Genomic DNA, 19,243 nt, shown 5'->3' with positions numbered 1-19,243 from the left:
AGATTACACTACAGAAGTATTTGGCTATACATCACTTTTGGATGTCAGTGGGCATGAAAATTGATGCATAAATGCAAGTTTGTCTTTTCTTTCTTATAATACATCTTCGACCGAAACAAATGCCAATGCTACAGTCTGTTCAAAGTTTGGGAGAAGATTTGTAGCTCTGATGCTCGTTGTTGTGGTTCTGTTCACCGAGCTGGGAATTTGTGTTGCAGACGTTTCGTCCCCTGTCTGGGTGACATCCTCAGTGCTTGGGAGCCCCCTGTGAAGTGCTTCTGTGATGTTTCCTCCGGCATTTATAGTGGTTTGTCTCTGCCGCTTCCGGTTGTCAGTTCCAGCTGTCCGCTGCAGTGGCCGGTATATTGGGTCCAGGTCGATGTGCTTATTGATTTAATCTGTGGATGAGTGCCATGCCTCTAGGAATTCCCTGGCTGTTCTCTGTTTGGCTTGTTCTATAATAGTAGTGTTGTCCGAGTCGAACTCATGTTGCTTGTCATGTAGCGTAGTGTACAAAATCCCATGCAAGGACTGCACAAAACACTACATAGGACAAACAGGAAGACAGCTAACGGTCCGCATCCATGAACACCAACTAGCCATGAGACGACATGACCTGCTATCCTTAGTAGCCACACACTCAGATGACAAGCAACATGAGTTCGATGAATGATACGTGGTGAAAGCACCACGAGTGATACGTGGTGAAAGGTAAAAACAGTTGGATTTGGGTAAGGGCAGAATTATATGTAACTATCTTCCTTCCCTGGGTTGAATTGTTTAAGTCCCATGCTTGTTGTTACTGTAGCTGAGTTGGTACCTTGGAGTGGAGACTAAAAGAGCCTTATGTGGTCATCATGATTGAATATTTTTACCTTTGTTTTTAATTGCGGAAATTCCTTTTGAAAATATGAAGATATTTCTCATGGATTTTCTTTTTAAATAAGTTAGGTATTCTACTTTCTTCTTGACCAAATCTTGCTTTACATCCAGAAAACTATAGTTTTGAACTGTTGATGCAAGCTGATAGATATTTATATCTTGTAACATGCATAATAATACACATTATTGTACACATTGTACACATTATTGAGTTAAATGTTATGTTTGTTCTCTCAAAGTGCCTACCAAGTTGTTGTTGAAGAAGTGAATTCGCACAGATCAAAGAGGGAGGCCAGCACAGCAGAGTGCTTCCATATTCCTGTCATCTACCAGTCTGCTGCGGCTCGAGGGTCACCATACTATTACGCGGCAGAACTTGCTCCAAGTGGAATTTCTGAACAAACTCCTTTTACAGTTGGTGACAATAAAACCTACAATGGGTTTTGGAATCCTCCTTTGACCCCCAGGAAAGGATATCACATACACTTCCAAGCTGTCAGCAGTGTTGAACAAGTAAGTGGTATGCATTTGTAACTAAACAATTTTGTCTTATCTGATGCTTTGCTGTAATTTCTGAGTTAATACCCTACAATTTATGACAAACATCTAAATGATGCTAAGTGTGAAAATCCTTGGACATGTTCTGAGTGTACTGAGATCTTGTGCAGACCAGCTGGCAGGGGCATTTGCAGACATCTTAAACCATTCCATACTATGATCTGAAGTCCCCACCTGCTTTGAGAAAGCCACCGCCATCCCAGTGCCAAATAAAAATGATGCACTCTGCCTCAATGACTATCACCCGGTGGCTCTGACCTCCATAATTCTGAAGTGCTTCAAGAAGTTAGTCATGGCTCACATCAGCACCAGCCTACCAGATTGACTTGATCCTCTGCGATTTGCCAACCGGTGCAACAGGTCCACACCAGACACTATATTCCTGGCCCTGCACTCATCCCTAAAAAGTTGGGATAACAAGGATCCTACTTAATGACTACAGTTTCACCTTCAACAACATCTTTCCAAACAAACTCATCTCTGCACTCTGAGACCTGGGTTTTGGCTCCCCACTCTAGCTGGATCCTTGACTTAGAGTCATAGAAATGTACAGCATGGAAACAAACCCTTCAGTCCAACCTGCCCATGCCAACTAGATATTCCAACCCAATCTAGTCCCACCTGCCAGCACCTGGCCCATATCCCTCCAAACCCTTCCTATTCATATACCCATCCAAATGCCTCTTAAATGTTGCAATTGTACCAGCCTCCACCACTTCCTCTGGCCGCTCATTCCATACATGTACCACCCTCTGCATGAAAAAGTTGCCCCTTAGGTCTCTTTTATATCTTTTCCCTCTCACCCTAAACCTATGTCCTGTAGTCCTGGACTCCCCGACCCCAGGGAAAAGACTTTGGCTGTTTATCCTATCTATGCCCCTCATAATTTTGTAAACCTCTATAAGATCACCCCTCAGCCTCTGATGCTCCAGGGAAAGCAGCCCCAGCCTGTCCAGCCTCTCCCTATAGCTCAGATCTCCAACCCTGGCAACATCCTTGTAAATCTTTTCTGAACCCTTTCAAGTTTCACAACATCTTTCCGATAGGAAGGAGACCAGAATTGCACGCAATATTTCAACAGTGACCTAACCAATGTCCTGTACAGCCGCAAAATTACCTCCCAACACCTGTACTCAATACTCTGACCAATAAAGGAAAGCATACCAAACGCCGCCTTCACTATCCTATCTACCTGCGACTCCACTTTCAAGGAGCTATGAACCTGCACTGACTTCCTGACCCACAGGCCGCAATTAGTAAGAATAGGCGACAACATCTCCTCGACCATAATCCTCAACACCGGTTCCCTGCAAGGCTACATACACAGTCCTCACAGCCGTGTGGCCAAATTCCACCCCAACTTCATTGACAAGTTTGCCGATGACACCATCATTGTAGGTTGGATCTCAAACAACAACAGAAGGAATACAGGAAGGAGAGTGAGTGCTTAGCAGCATGATGTTAAAACAACAATCCCTCCCTCAATGTCATCAAAATGAAGGAGCTGGTCATTGACTTAAGGAAGCAGAGTGGAGGGCATGCCGCCCCCCCCACACCCCGGTCTGTATCTGTCGTGCTGAGGTAGAAATAATTGAGAATGTCAAGTTCATGGGAGTGATGATCACCAACAATCTATCCTTGTCCACGATGACACAATTGTCAAGAAAGAATAACAACATCTCTACTTCCTCAGGAGGCCAAGGAAATTCACCATGTCCACAAAAACACTTACCAATTTTTACCAACTCTTACCAAGCATTCCATCTTGGAGCCATCACAGCATGGTATGGCAACTGCTCTTTCCACAGCCACAAGAAATTACAGAGAGTCATGAACATAGCCCAGTCCATCATGCACACTTTTCATCCATTGACTCCATCTATACTTCCCGCAGCCTCAGGAAAGCAACCAACATAATTAAACACCCTCTTCCACCTTCTTCTGTCAGACAGAGAATATATAAGTTTGTATATGTGTATGAATAGATTCAAGAAGAGTTTCTTTCTTTTATCAGACTTTTGAATAGACCTCTCAAATGTTAAAGTTGATCTATTTCTCTGCATCTTTTCTGCAGCTATAACACTATTATGCATTCTGTTCAGATATTCCTGATGCCTTTTGTATGGTATGATCTGCCTGTATAGCATGCAAGACAACACTTTGCACTGTATCATGGGACAGGTAGCAACAATAAATCAGTCAATCCACATTTAAATACATAAATTCTGAAATATTTAGGCCATCTATCCTTTACTTGGTAATGTAGAACCAATAAAATTGTAATTACTTACAGATTACATCATCATTACATGATATTCATGATATATCTTCCGTTTCAGAAATAATAAGCTCCTCTGAATGTTTATAAAATCAACTTTTTATTGGTTCAGAGACCAGACAGATTTTGGATTTGATGCATTAGTATTGGGTCAGTTTATTAAATGGCAAAAGTTATACTTAAAGACCATTTTATCATAATTCAGATGGTTTTTGCATCCCACTACCTTCGTACCTCAAAAAACAATGATTTCTTTTCTCTCCCTATGTCTTCTTGAAATTTGTGTGATGAACCTGTGTTCTCTCTGTTTTATCCTTGATGGCTAGGGCCTCTTACTATGTCCTGATGTTGCTCTCCTATTTTGATCTTGTTATCCCGTCAGTCATTTTCACAACTTGTCGTCACAACCAGAAGAGGATGTTCTTAACACGTAAATAGTTCATCATCAACATTTTAGTTCATATAACCACTTAACAGATTTAATGACTCCTACACTTATTTAATTCTAGCCCTAAAGTTCATTGATCTATAAATTTGAAAGCATATCCTAATTCACAACAGATATTATCACTCAGGCACCTGTCCTGTATTTCCTGTTTCCGATTCATGTTATCAGCCATTAATTCCTGTTTCAGTATCAGTGTGATTTAACCCAAGTCACGCGTGCAATGTTTCCTTATCTGTGTAGTGTTAACATTTTATCATCCATAAGCCCATATAAAATACACACAAGAATTCATCCCATATATCATGTAAAAAAAATTCACATTTCATACAATTCTCATTATCCAAAGAGTTTTGAACAACAGAGTGGCATGAGATTTATTCTTGAATGTAAAACATGGTATAAAAATATTTAAGAAATTACTCATTGCTTTAAGTTTCTTTCCACAATAAGTTTCATTTTAATTAAATGGGTCCTTTGATCCAGCTTTGAATAATTTGATGCAGAAAAAAACATTTTGGGACAGACATAGATGGATTGAATTCAACTGATAGATTTATGGCATTTTTACTTTACTTTTCCTTATCCCACAAGTGAATCAACAATGAGGTGACCATTCATTGCAACATTTTTGGTGAATTTGAATCTTTCTTGTTTTGACTATCATTCTTATAAACAAACTGCAAACTACTTTTTAATAAAAAGGCAAGAGCCAAAGTGGTGAGTGAATTCGGCTGTGAATGAGTAAACTGGTTCTATGAGAAACAGAAAAGACTCACTATGGCAGTAATTTGTTTTATTCATCACTGGGGTTAAGCAGGAATTTGCTTGGAAATGCTCCTGTTCTGTCACTACAATCTCATTGGGTATTAACAAAGATTGGGTAAATTGGGTTTCTGCCAGCAATACAAAAGCCTTTTGGCAGACTCCCAAGGAAGTACAACTGGCTAAAATTGATGCTTTGCTGTGCGAGTGAAACATTTGGTATAGTTTTTCATATAATGCTCAATCTTCATTTCTGAAACACCACTGAGCTGTAATTACGTACTTAATTCCTAACCTAAAAACTCACCCTCACCTCCGGGGCACCAGGGTAAAGTCAGGCACTGGTTTATTTTGTGCAATAAAGTAATGGGCTTAATTTATTGAAATCTTTTTGTGCGGACAGAATGTCTGAATGTTAAAGGCCTAGTGGAGTATCTTGAAATGAGCTTGATGGTGGATTTTTGCTTGCACGTTAAGCACAATGATTGTGCCTCAGCGGCATGGTGAATCATTTGTTTTCGTTTGTTTCTATGATACGGGTGCCTCCTGACATTATTTACCAGTAGCATTGGCTTTGTAAATCCTCATTTCTGCATTGGAGTGAATGTAATCTTTAGAGCAACTGACCTTGATTAAGCGAATCTGGTTGGGTATTTAGCCAGATTGTAATTGGTCTTTCATGGAATTTTGGTGTGAGTTCCACCCTAGTTACATGTACTCTTGAAAAGTCTCCGGGACAGGTTGCACATAGTTCCCACAAGTAGCTTCCAGTATCCTGCATGCTAGTTTATGACAAATCAGCTATGGCAATACCTAATTTTAAAAGGCTCTAGTTATTAAACTTAAATTCACAATATTTCAGTCACCTTAAATTTTTGTTTGTTTGTTTTGCTGAGTTTTCAGCCAATATTGGGCTTTTTTTTTGGTAATTCCTTTGCTCCACCACTAGTACTGGTACCGTTTCTAAGTTGCTTGGAAGAAAGTGAAGGAAACAATGGTAAAAATGCCAGAGAAAGCAGTCGTCAAAATAAATACTTTTTGTTCACCTAAGAATTCCTTTCCATCAAATTAATGGAGAGATGTGGCTGGACTTCAGTTTTAAAGACAATGATAAGCAGCCATCCCTCCGCCCAAAAAAAAAGCTGGAACAAAAGATCTCATATGACAATGAATAAACATTGAATAGACAATTGAATGACTGTCTGACAAATAAGGTGAATGTTTCCATAAATTATCCCAAAATAAGTTGTTCTTCCACTGACAATGTATTAAAGAAGGTGTGCAAGGGAGATAGAGGTTGGCACTGATCTTAGAGAATTCTCTTCACGTTTCCCAGATTTATGCAAAACCAGTTGCAGCATTGTGCTTACTTTGCAGGGATATCCACAGTATTACATCAGACTGAAACACTAAGTGATTGTAATTATGGCTTGAAAATCTGCTGTGCTTACCTGCTGCAGTACTGTTTAGTTGGTTAACAACATGAAGTAATACTGAGAAACAATGTTCTTCTGCCTTACAATTTGTACTTTCATGAGTGTGACCTCCATAGCCAAGGCAGGCATTTGTTCTCTGCCTGTAATTGCCATTGAGGTGGTGGGGGTTTGCAGATGTATAATTTCAGCAGATGTAAATTATGGATTGGGCACTGGTTTGCTCCATGGCTATCCATCCCTTCAATTTTTCCTATCATTCATTCTTCCTTCACAGCCATTCGCTTCCTACTCCCTCAGCTTCAGTAGAGATATTCATAATTAGAAATTAATGTTGAGGTTTCCAAGGATTATTCAAGTTTTCATTCTGGCATTAGGATAGTTCCACTTAACTGATTCTAACCCATTAAATTTTAAACAGAGCAAGTCTGCCACTGGTGTATTCTTGATATCCACACAGATATGTACCTGAAATTATATAAATTTAGAATGACCTGGGAAAATTGGGTTTTACATACTTTGTAGTGAAGCAGTAGTAAATCCTTGTGTTGTGACTGTTTTTATTTCCTATTTTTTTCCTAGAATTTTCTTCCTTTATAAATAATAAATACACTAAAGAATTGTTGTATTTGCATTTTCAGGAGACAAAGATACAGTGTGTGAGGATTGCAACAAAAGGTAGGAACAGCGATTTGTAAAAGGAATTTTCTTTTTAAAAACTCCCCACCCTCCTTGAAATTGATAGATTTATAAGAATATATTTGACTACTTATGCTAGGATAACTTTCAGAAAATTACTGAAACTCATTTATACTCATCTTTTAATGGGAGTGTGCTTTGATTCTGTATAAACCTATAAGGGAGAGATTGTGTATTGGCAACCTGGATTTTAGCAGACATTAAGAGCCGATTATTTTCTGTTATTTGCACTATGGACTAGTTTTTGTCACTGAACAGCTGGAGTATTAATGTTGAAAAGCAGATTGAAGGTTTTATTGTAAAAGCTCCCATTCATATTTGACATTTATCTAGTGTATGCAATAAATGAAGGTAGATTTTGTTGGAGTCATTAATGACTAAAACTTAGATTTAGTGTGTATGTGGTAGTTATCCCGAGAAAGGCTTTTAAATCTTAATGAGATTTAACTTTATATTTGCTGCTGCTTTCATGTACTTATTTATCAAAAGCCATGAAATTGCTTTCTGATGTAAGCTGGTTTTAATGTATAGCCAAATATTTACTTTGTTTTAAAAAAAGTCACTTTAACGAATTGAAACTAACATATTCTGAACATTCCAATACAAAATTAGGAAAATTTGCAATCTCAGCAACTTTATTCACTGCTTCTAATGGAAGAAAATAAAATAATTAACGTTATGCAACTGAGTTGTCGATAGTATGGGTCTGGTCCCTCGAAGTCCTGATTTCCATGTTTTTTTTAGTTTTGACCTTGAGGACAACTTGTCCCTTTGCATAATTTTACTATTTATTCTTCAATGCAAATCTCATAAAGTGTTAAAGAAAATTATGCACACCAATATAAATGCATCAGTGCCTATCACTCTCCCTGGCAATCTGGGAACATGTGTTCTCCAAACTTCAAGTATTGCGATTACTGGACAAGTAGTTACAAACATCCATTATATTTTACTTTTGGTATTAACTGGGTATTGTGGTCTTACAAGTAGGTCATCTCTATTTGTAACTTGGGACATGGAATGACTTAAAATGACATCACTTAAACAAAAAGGTTAAATGTAAAGATGTAATTTTCCTTAAGTTAATGTCTTGCTTTCTTTTTACAATTGTAGATCATAATGGCTTTATTATGTGTAGACTGCTCTTGCCAGTGCAGGAATTATGTGTACCCCAGAAGTAGTCATCAAATCATCGATATCTCGCTCAAACAGAGTCTGTGGAAGTTTTAATTTAGAAGTTGTTGTTAAATATCAGGGGTTTTCAAATATTCTTGATTGTTTTTTCCCCTCCTTCCTGTATTAGTGATGCATCCCCCAATGTTGTTGGGTCAGTTATTAATAGCTAAAATACTTCAGTCAAAAAGGTAATCATCATTGAACAGAAATTGGATGACAGATTCATTAAAGTTTAAGGCAAAAGAGAGAAAGTCTAACTGGACTTCTATCAGGCTCTGAAAATGTGTAATAACTTTGGAAGAAAAACATGTTATTCACTGAAATTCAAAAAAACTGAAATATTTTCACTTAGAGTCATAGAGATGTACAGCATGGAAACAGACCCTTCGGTCCAACCTGTCCATGTCAACCAGGTATCCCAACACAATCTAGTCCCACCTGCCAGCTCCTGGCCCATATCCCTACAAACCCTTCCTATTCATTATACCCATCCAAATGCCTCTTAAATGTTGCAATTGTACCAGCCTCCACCACTTCCTCTGGCAGCTCATTCCATACACGTACCACTCTCTGCGTGAAAAAGTTGCCCCTTAGGTCCCTTTTATATCTTTCCCCTCTCGCCCTAAACCTATGCCCTCTAGTTATGGACTCCCTGACCCCAGGCAAAAGACTTTGTCAATTTATCCTATCTGTGCCCCTCACAATTTTGTAAACCTCTATAAAGTCACCCCTCAGCCTCCTACACTCTTGTTAGATGAAGAGGAGCAGTAATGATCCCACAGACAAAAGAAACCATGAACAATATAAAATAATTACTAGCAGTTGAGATTCTGTTATTGGGTGCAATTGGGAAATAGATGCCAAAATCTATTTGAAATATTGTTGCTTATGTTCCACTTCAGGTTTATGCTAAAATTCATTTGCATAATTATAAAATAATGTCTGCATTTTTCGGTCAACCTCAAATAAGCAACATCAACCATTCACTGCATTGAGACTCACCCACAGACCCACTATTGGTTTTGTGATTTGCAGTAATAAAAGCAGCAAATATTATATCCCACTCTATAAGGAGATGGGTGACCTGGGTGAACAGGTAAAGCACTGTTGTTTTCCCAGAGCTGAATAGATTTTACTGTGAAATACCAAGCCTGAACAGGGAAGTGGAAGTTAAAAAAGATAATTGAATGTGAAGTGATGTATTGCAAGTGAAATAGGGAGGAAAGGAAAGGATGAAGACTCTATAGAAAGGAAAAGTAAAACAAATTTCAATTTCTAAAATCTCTAACAATATTTAAAATTTAATGGAATGACACTCCCCACTATTAGGAGAGACACCAACTTCACATGAAAGAGTAAGGAAAAAAATCTTTTGTAAGTAAATTTTACATCATTTAAGAATTTACTTGCATTTAACTGGACAAGTCTTAACATTTTGCAGTATCTTCAATGGGCATCTAGTGCATAAGTGTTCAAATTTTGTTGATTGCATGTGTTTAAATATTACATCTCTCAAAGTGCGCATATAAGCAAGTTTCTAGAGGAGAAGGCAATCCAGGTAGAAACTTACACAGTTAAAGCATGAAACTTGGTTTTGTGTAGATGGCAGAAGTTACTATCTGATTAACTCCTATATGATGGTGAGTATCCTGCAATGTGTAGGCCAAAAGCTCTTGAGAGCCAATGAAATCAGATAGTGTAATAGAATGTCACTGTTCTCATTCCTTATTTATGTTTAAAAGGAAAGTGTTTCTTGATGTATAGAAGTATGGCATTAACATACAGCTGAAAATGAGTTCCCAAAAAAACCTAATTTTGACATGTATCTCATCCTCTCTTTTTGAGTCATCTGCTTTGAAACCATTGAAAGTGACTTACTGAGCTTTTATACTGAACTCTGCACTAAATTTAAAAGCACTAGTTATTATTATTAGTGGGAGGGACAGGAGGGAGGACAGCCCAGTTTCTTTGGTGTACTCTTGTCAGTTACCAAATATTCAAATTATTTATGGTGTTAAATAAAATGTACCTCCTCTAAGAAAATCAGAATTTAGACAGCTTTTCCACATTAGCACAATTAATGCATTTCCAAACAAAGGATATATGTAGTTTTGTGTGCAAGAACTAATTCACAATCTGAATCTTGGAACTGTGTAAAATTCTCAGAATGAGAATTTGTTTGGAGACTAACAGACACTGATTTAAAACTTCTCAATAATTTGTTTTAATTTGACTGATTTTACCTGGATCGCACTGATTTAACTAACAGAAATGAGTGGAAACCGGACCCCGAGATATTGATTTTGAATTGACAGGAAAGTATTATTATACTTCGCGCTCCTTGATGCACTCTATTTAACATCAGTGAATCTTATTATGGATGATTTCTAATGTAAGCTTTAATTTAATTTGGAAATGTTGTAAACTGAAGTATTTTTGAGTCTAATTTTTTTTGAGAATGTACAACATTCAAACTGTCAACAAACCACAGTTGTTTAACAAGTGCTTCATGATGCATGGATTAATGTTGCATTGATTCAAATCCACGTAAGAATAGCTTAATCTTTTTTTTAAATTTAAAAACAACTAAAATATTTGTAGTACGAGAGTAATTTGGTCATTTCATTTGTGATTTTTGAGTTCTGTATGTTTGTTGTATTATGTCAGTCTCAATTTATGTAGGACATGACTGGGTAAGTTGCTAAGTACTGAATTTAATTAGTCATTGGTGACTAGTACTTTGACAATCACATTGTTTGGAATTGGAAGATTTTTTTAAAATGCTTATTTAGAAAAGGTATTGTTAGTTTCTGCTTGTTCTCCTATTAAAATGTTAGGGTTAAACTTTTCGGTTTCTCCAAACACACTAAACTTATGCTATTAAATCTAAAATCATATTAAAATTAATGCATAGTAACCAAATGTTAATTGGTAATTCTAGATAAGACTAAAGTCAATTTCAAATGAATTGCTTGAAATACTGATGTTTAAAGATGGAAGTGGAAAATGTTTAAATTATTTTCATGCCGAGTATTAATATCAAAGCTGTGCATTAAGCATTACTGATTAAATTTCCCTGCCTAGTGTGTATTATTCATTGCCAAATATTTTTCACTTTGGGTAAAGAGGACTTGAATGTTGCACATGATAAAGCTTGAACCCTGAATGGGGCCAGTTTTCAGAGTCATCAGTCAATCCATACTCAATTTTGTATCCAAATCTGTGGAGGTACACAGTTTTTAAACTCAGAAGATGGGAAGGATGAGAGAGGACACAAAAAAACTTTGTCTTCCTTCTGTGATTCTGTATCAATATGCAATTCTATTATGTCCATAATAATGCCTCTCCTATGAAGTTCATGACTCAGTTTGAGAGCCACTGCTATAAATTAACCTTGATCAATGTAATTAAGGCATCAGAAGAAGGGAACTTGTTCTCTTATGCATGCTATCTCCCTTTGCCTAGCTGCACTGTTAGTGACTCAGCTTACAGCTCCATACATAATCACCGCCCAAACTCCTGCTAGTAAAGATGTTGGCGAAGATCAACTAACAGGTCAGAGGTCAAAAGCTAAACATCCTCTTTCCACCTGAAATTCCCATATCTCCCCTTTTCATTTAATGCATTCTTGTTTTCTTTCATCAAAGCTACTTCTATACAATAGTATGCATGCGTTAATTTATTTTGCCTTGGCTATGTGTAGATCACAGAATTCATCTTCCATTTTCATAGCCAAGTGAACTTAAGCTCTGCATGTGTTGTAGTTTTTCAGCAAAGATATGTCTATATGTACTTGAAGATATATTGGGCTTGACCTGTGACAATTTTCACTGCTTAGTTTGATGTCTCTTATCTAGTTAGCCTTTGTGTCTAAAGGTTTCAGTAATACTGTTGCATCCTGCAGACTGAGAACAAAGCAAATTTTACTTTTGCAAAACAAAAAAAATCTTGTTGTGCTTGTTGAATATATGTAGGGTACATATAAGGTAAAGATGCATACTGCTCAGAATATCTTAGTGAGCAGTTTAAACTTTACAAGTTAAATTTCCAATGACTGCAACCTAACATTTAAACAATCATCCATTGCCAAGCCAGTCTTACATTGTTTCTTTAAACAAAAACACTTAACGTGTTTGAACTAATCGCCTTCAGATGTTCTCTTCTGCAATGGATACATTTTTAATGTATTTTCGATAAATAAACTCAATCATCAAATTGGCTGAATTTCCAGGTAATTTTTGAACAAGTTTGTTTGAAATTTTGTGTTGGAATGTGTAACAGGCATATGCAACATGACACTTCATCACATTAAATGTCTAAACATTTGACAGAGATAAGTGCTTTTAAAATGCAGTGACTGTTGTAATCATAGTTGTAATTTAATCTGTTGGAATGAGCAGAATGGCATAACTGCTTTCAAAAGTGATAAAGCTTTTGATGTGTGTGCTTAAACCTTTCTAATTTGAGCTTCAGATTTTATAATAAGAATCATTTTCAGTGCATTTTTTAAAGAAGCAATTTGTAACTATTCCACAATGTTTTGGTGTATAGGACACTGAAATACTTGAAGTGGAATGATGATTAATATCATTATTTTTAATAAACTGGCAATGCAGAGTTAATGAAAATATAACAGCATATTTGATTCATTTCCCTCTACTTGCAAATCATTTGCAATTTTCTTGGTTACAAATTTCAGGCTGTTGAAATCAATTGATGATCGTAGTTATGAGAGGATACTTTTCTCTCAGAACTTAAATTCATGCAGTAAGTAATATCATTTGTATCAGATACAGATCGGATTGTAGAGGAAGCATTGATGAATACGGTGATGTGATATGCTTAGCTGTCTTTGCAATCTGTGAATTCAATTTATGATTTCCCAATTTTTTCAATTAATCTTTTCGTAGTATTATTTCAGTTTAAGTATGTCTATCCAGTTACTAGTGGTGTGCCATAAGGATCTGTTTTGGGACCATTGCTGTTTGTCATTTTTATAAATGACTTGGGTGTAGGCATAAGTGGATGGGTTAGTAGGTTTGCAGATGATACTAAAATCGGTGGAATGGTGGACAGTGTGGAAGAATATTGCAGGGAGACTTGGATAAACTTGGGCTGAAAGGTGGCAAATGGAGTTCAATGCAGATAAATGTGAGGTGATTCACTTTGGGAAGAATAACAGGAAGGCAGAATACTGGGTCAATGGAAAGATTCTTGGAAGTGTGGATGTGCAGAGGGATCTTGTTGTCCATGTACAGAGATCCTTGAAAGTTGCTATCCAGGTTGATAATGCTGTTAAGAAGGCATGCTGTCTGTTAGGCTTTATTAGTGGAGGGATTGAGTTCTGGAACTGTGATGTCATACTGCAACTGTACAAAACACTAGTGCAGCCTCACTTGGAGTACTGTATGCAGTTCTGGTCACCCCATTCTAGGAAGGATTGGGAAAGGTGCAGAAGAGATTTACCAGGATGTTGCATGGTCTGAAGCGAAGGTCTTGGGAGGAAAGGCTGAGGGACTTGGATCTGTTCTCATTGGAGAGAAGAAGGCTAAGAAGCCATTTAATAGAGACATGCAAGATTATCAGAGGATTAGATAGGATGGACAGTGAAAGTCTTTTTCCTAAGATGATGACATCTGCTTGTGTGAGGGGGCATAACTCGAGATTGAGGGGTGATGGATTTAAGACCAATGTTAGAGGCAGGTTCTTCACTCAGAGTGATAAGGACGTGGAATGTCCTGCTTGCCAATGTAGTTAACACAGCCACAGGGCATTTACACAGTTTTTGGATAAGAATATAGATGATGATTAGTTCACAGGTCGGCACAACATCGAGGGCCGTACGGCTTGTTCTGCGCTATATTGTTCTCTATCTGATCCCAATTTAAATTAGACTTGATGACCCTTCCCTGAGTACTGGATTATGATCTGGCTTGACCCGTTACCAAATCTTCCACCTGGAAACCAGCTGTGATTCTGAAAGATAGAGATAAAAAGAAACTAGCAGAAGTAGAGTCGAGCAGACCATGAGTGACAACTGGCAGATACATGAAGTCAGGTAACTTGCAGAAATGAGCCCTCACTACTGAACAAAGGAAAAATGATGGAAGAAGAAGTTAGTGAGGGAAAAATAAAATATTAAACGTTTCCTCAAAGTAAATTAACAGCACAGAAATTACAATGAAAAGATTGAAACAAAATTGAGAATCTAATGTAGTCCAGAATTGTCCAACTCCCATAGGGAAATCTAAACAATATGGACAGAAGTCATTAACTTCCACAAAAAGACTGTTGAATGTTAGAAAAAGAAAAGGCATTGAATAGAAAAAAAATGCAATAGCGGTCGCTGCAGATGGGGCTTTTACAAAAAAATGACAAAATACTTGAGACAACTCAAAGGTTCGAGCAAAGCCATCAAAAGAGAATTGAGATGTGAGCTTCGTCAAAGATGTGTGTTTCATAGAAGGCAGTGAGGTAGGAGGAAAACTTAGAATTCAAGTTAGATCTGGAGACACAGCTGCCAATGGTGGGGTAAAAGATATGGAAATGTACAAAATGTGATGTAGTAAGAAGAGGAGACAGGATATTAAAGATAGCAGTGGTAGTGAAGATTAGAATTGGGTACCCTCAAGGATTCAAACATAAGGATGAGTTTATTAGAATTGAAGAGTTGGGAAATGGGGAGTTAGTGTAAGTCAGACTGGATGGTAAATTAGCAGTAGAGTTTTAATGCAGTGAATTTAATGGAAAGTACAGAATGGAATACCTGCCAGGACAGCTTCAGAATAATTGAGTGATGAGGTAGAAAAAAGCTTCAGCAGTAGATAAGTGGAGGTGAAAAGACAATTTGAAAGGGGTGACAGTGAGCAGGTAATAACGTCCCTTTGCTTTGCAGCAAGTGATCCTGGATCTAAAGTATCACCTGCTTGAAAGCAGTAATATATTGTGTACCAGGAACTTTTGGCATTGTTTTAGAGACGCAAACAGTCAAAGCATTGAGAGCTATGCAGAAGACGTCTCTAGAGTGCATGTGTATTGTTGAAGGCCTAATAATTTCAAAAGTCTCAAATTGTTTTCAACAAAATTTGCTGAAAGCAAAAGGAATAAATGATTGATTTTTGATAATTTAGAAATAGATTAATTTAATTTACAACATCAGGGAGATGATGTGAACCCCAAATATGTTGGGGTCATTTCATAGTTTTTAAATTTATAATCACCCAAATTAAGCACAGAAAGAGATAACTCAACTGTGTCCATGACTTTCCTTCGTATTTATATGTCACTTTTTTCCATTATTTATTCACTTATTCATTCCTTTGCAAATGATAGCAGAGTTGTGAGGTCAAGAAAATCAGGAAAGACTTGAACAAACTGCTGTTCTTTTCTGTCAAGGAAGTTTGAAGTATAATGTAAAAGAGATCATTTATGTGGGTAAAGCAGTTTGATTGGATAATTGTGGCTGTTTCATTTATGAGGTAGTCCCAAAATTAGGGTCCATAAATACAAAATAGTAACTAATAAATCCAGTGAGGAATACAGAAATGTTTCTTTATTATGAAATAGTTGAAGTGAATAGTGTACATGCATATATGGGTAAACTTGATAAACTGACGAGGTGGAAAGGAATAAGCAGGGGTTAGGGTTAGATTAGGGCTCAGGGTGAAGTGGGGTGGTGATGGTGGTGGCGGCGGCGGGCAGGGTGCAACTGTGACATGGTGGTCTATCAGGACTTTGGGACTCCGGGCACTAGGAAGTTTCATGCGCTGAGGTTGGGGGCATGTCTGGTGTCTGGTGTTTGGTGTCTGGGGTCCTGGGGCTGAGGGACTGGAGGGGGGGGGCTTGTGCTTGGGTCAAGGCTTTAAGAAGGGCTTGGCACCCAGGGCAGAAGCAGCACTGCGATCTGTCATTTCTGTTCTTAGCCCTCAATTAGGTGAAGTACTGATCACTCAATAAGGGTCAGGATAAACCAGTTAGATAGTTCTGGTAAAGCGCTTCAAATTCTAACAATTATTAGCATGAAAAATAGTGCTCCTATGTTTCCCATACACTTTCCTTGTAGTTATCCTGAATCTCTGCCATATTGACATGACTTGCTTACTGCTGAAAACCTGCAACAAATGACCCCCTTCAAAACTGCTCAATCCTCCAATCCATCTATCGTAACTCTTTTCATTCCTAATATTATTTAGTGTATCTTCTGTATCCTCTATGTACAGCTCTTAGATCTGCATACTGCAGCTAGTAAATGTCTCATGTAATTCAAAACCAGCTCCTTGTTTTTGCATTGAAGGGGTGGAAATTTCCAGGCCTATTTTAAGCTTTTAGGAGGACAGGATGCAATTTCCAGACAGTGAGTTAAGGTTTTGCTGTTACATTCACAGAATCTTTCAGGCAGGTCGGCCTTCCCAAACTTTGTGATTGCGAACTTGTTTTACATTCAGTAGTAGGTCATGAATAGTCTCTGACACTTCAATTCACTCGAATTGCATTCATAGGCGTAATGTTGTTAGCCAGTAAAGGGGGCACCTACTGTCATAAACCCAGCAAACCTGGTGGGACAGAATTCTTCAACCAGTCTGTAGTGGGTACCATGTCTTCAGTACTTGGTTCCTTCATAAACCAGCCTCTTCTCTGCGCAAGCACTTAGTGTTAGTGGTGAAGCTCCTCCATGCTGATCAGCTCTTCGGAAGTCTCAGTCATATGCAGCCTGCCTTGTAGTGTTGAAAACTTGCATTGTTAGGGGTCACGCCTGACCAGGTCAACAAGCCCACCCAAGTGAGGCAGCCAGCAACCTGATTGGGCAGGGAGGTGAGGCTGAACTCCGAGCAGGACTCAACTCCAAAGGTCAACTTTCAAAACTGTATCCTTGTCCATATAGGCTTTTAAAGAAGCGCTATCAGATGTATCTATTCTCCAAGTTATGATGAAAGGTCTGGGACCTGATGATACGTATGGTAGCTCCTTTCATGTTTTAAGTGTGAATGCTGGCAATTTGTACAAGGCAATGCAACTCTATTGCCAGTAGTGCTACATTAGTAGCTGTAATAAAGTAAATAAATACATAATTCTTTGTGCATGAACATGGGAGCAGGAGTAGGCCATTTACCCCACTGCTGATCTGTCACCTGACACCATTTACCTGCCTGAATTCTAAACATCTACCACCATTTATATGTAGAAATGCTCCCTAATATCACTTCTAAATGATCAATCCCTGATTTTCAGATGATGCTCTTAGTTCTCTTTATCTGCCCTGTCTTTTCTTGTTAATATTTTTAAAACTTCATTCAGATTATCACTTAACTATATTTTACTACATACGTTCTACCAGTTCCACACACTCACTAGGCCCTTGGATCTTAATAATTTCAGTGACTGTTTGTGTTTTCCTCTGTAAAGTAGTCAATTAATGCCCACTGATAACCAGGCCGGTGAGAAAAGTGACCACTTTCCTAATTGGGAACCTGGAGAAGTCTGCCTGCTAGGGTAGAGGGTGGGGTGGGGGGGGGGGGATGTGTGCACTTGCCTAATTTGGAGTGCTGATGGAGGGCAGGAGGTGGGTGCTTAAAGCCACTGCTGGCCCTCGCTTGAGACCACCGAACCATACTTACTCAAAAATAACACTTTGTCATAGAGGGTTGCAATTTGGCCCATCATATTCACACTGATCTGACCACACTGGGCCTACTTTTCACCTGTTTGTCCCTTGCTTGGGAGGCTTTGGCAATGCAAGTGAGCGTCTTAACAACTGCTAAGATGTTTTGAGAGTACCTGACTCAACCACACATTCAGGCTGACTTTCAGACTCCGACCATCCTTAGGATAAAAAGAATTTCTGCTCAACTCTTATCTTAGCCTTCTTAAATCTATATCTAGTCCTTTTGTATCCATCTCATTTACAGTCCTTACAATTCTATCCAGCTCTGTCCACTCTCAACCTTTCCGCTGAAGACGGGGTTCTTCATAGCCACACGGCCTGTGGCTCCATTGATGCTGTTCAGTTGCTTGTAGTTGCTGGCCTCTAACTGGTAAGATCTGCAAGACGAGCTTCACTGGCAAAGCGGAGATGTCTGCTGGTCACTACTCCAGTGCTTGATTGGTGCTTTGCCTGGTGGGAGCAATGTGGGGTGGGGTCACTTGGCATTGGAGAAGCCCACTCCTACACTTAGGACAAAGAAATATTTCACATTTCTAGGGTATTGATGAACTTTCTGGGAAATCCTGAACCATTAACATAGAGGACAACCTGGACCATACTAACATGACTCAATTTTAAGGGGGATTGAATTGATTATTGGGAGAGAAGGGCATGGAAATAATTTGTAACATGAGGTCATGATACAGAGGTTGAGTGGCAGGCAAGACACAAAACCAAAGATGTTGGAGTTAGGGAAGAATGTACCAGATTTTGCAATTTGGAATAAAACAACAGTGCTTGTTGCTGATCTCTAAGAAAGGTCTCCTGTGAAGATCAAGCAGTCTTTGTGGCCTAAATCACCTCTATCCTAAGTTGGGTCAAGGGAGTTTCAAAACCAGTTGCTTTGAATCGGTTGTGCTGACTGCAAACCTGTGAATCAAACTGCTGAGTTTTCACATTTAGTTAAGATTTAACAGTCAAATAAATGATTTTTATCATTTTGTAAATCAATGTCACACTAAACATATTGTGAAAAATATGTTGTGTTCTATAAAGAAATTTGGTATTCTACAATATATAATTAGCTTTTCAAGGATAATAGGAGATTTTGACAGTAATTATGAAGTTAGCACACCATTAAAAACTTAGATCAACAGGTTTAACTCTTTCATGGCGTTTTACAGAGAGGCTTCCTGTATTAAAATGGAACTTCTCAGATGAGATTGATTGCAGAACCGGGTACCTCAATGGTACACCCTTTAGGAAAGTGCAGAATAACTTATGTCAACATTTGTATTTCCTTGAAATTCACAAAACAAAATAAAATTAAGAAGATAAATGAATGTTGAAGATTATACACCACAAGG

The 19,243-nt window shown here is 38.1% G+C and overlaps 1 protein-coding gene across 7 annotated transcripts in view; it reads left to right on the top strand.

The window, feature by feature from the left end:
• Window positions 1-19,243, top strand: part of ptprk (protein tyrosine phosphatase receptor type K) — a 603,086-nt gene that overhangs the window by 436,519 nt on the left and 147,324 nt on the right. For all 7 annotated transcript variants that reach the window (XM_072556025.1, XM_072556024.1, XM_072556023.1 and 4 more), the window contains exons 12-13: window positions 1,122-1,395; window positions 7,003-7,039. In XM_072556025.1, the coding sequence (XP_072412126.1) occupies window positions 1,122-1,395; window positions 7,003-7,039 (311 nt within the window). The remainder of the gene's footprint in view (window positions 1-1,121; window positions 1,396-7,002; window positions 7,040-19,243) is intronic.

The sequence above is a fragment of the Chiloscyllium punctatum genome, chromosome 3 (genome assembly GCF_047496795.1).
Source record: "Chiloscyllium punctatum isolate Juve2018m chromosome 3, sChiPun1.3, whole genome shotgun sequence".
In the NCBI taxonomy this organism is placed as follows: domain Eukaryota; kingdom Metazoa; phylum Chordata; class Chondrichthyes; order Orectolobiformes; family Hemiscylliidae; genus Chiloscyllium; species Chiloscyllium punctatum.
Note: the sequence above shows the minus strand (reverse complement) of the source record. Positions and strands in the feature narration are given on the sequence as shown.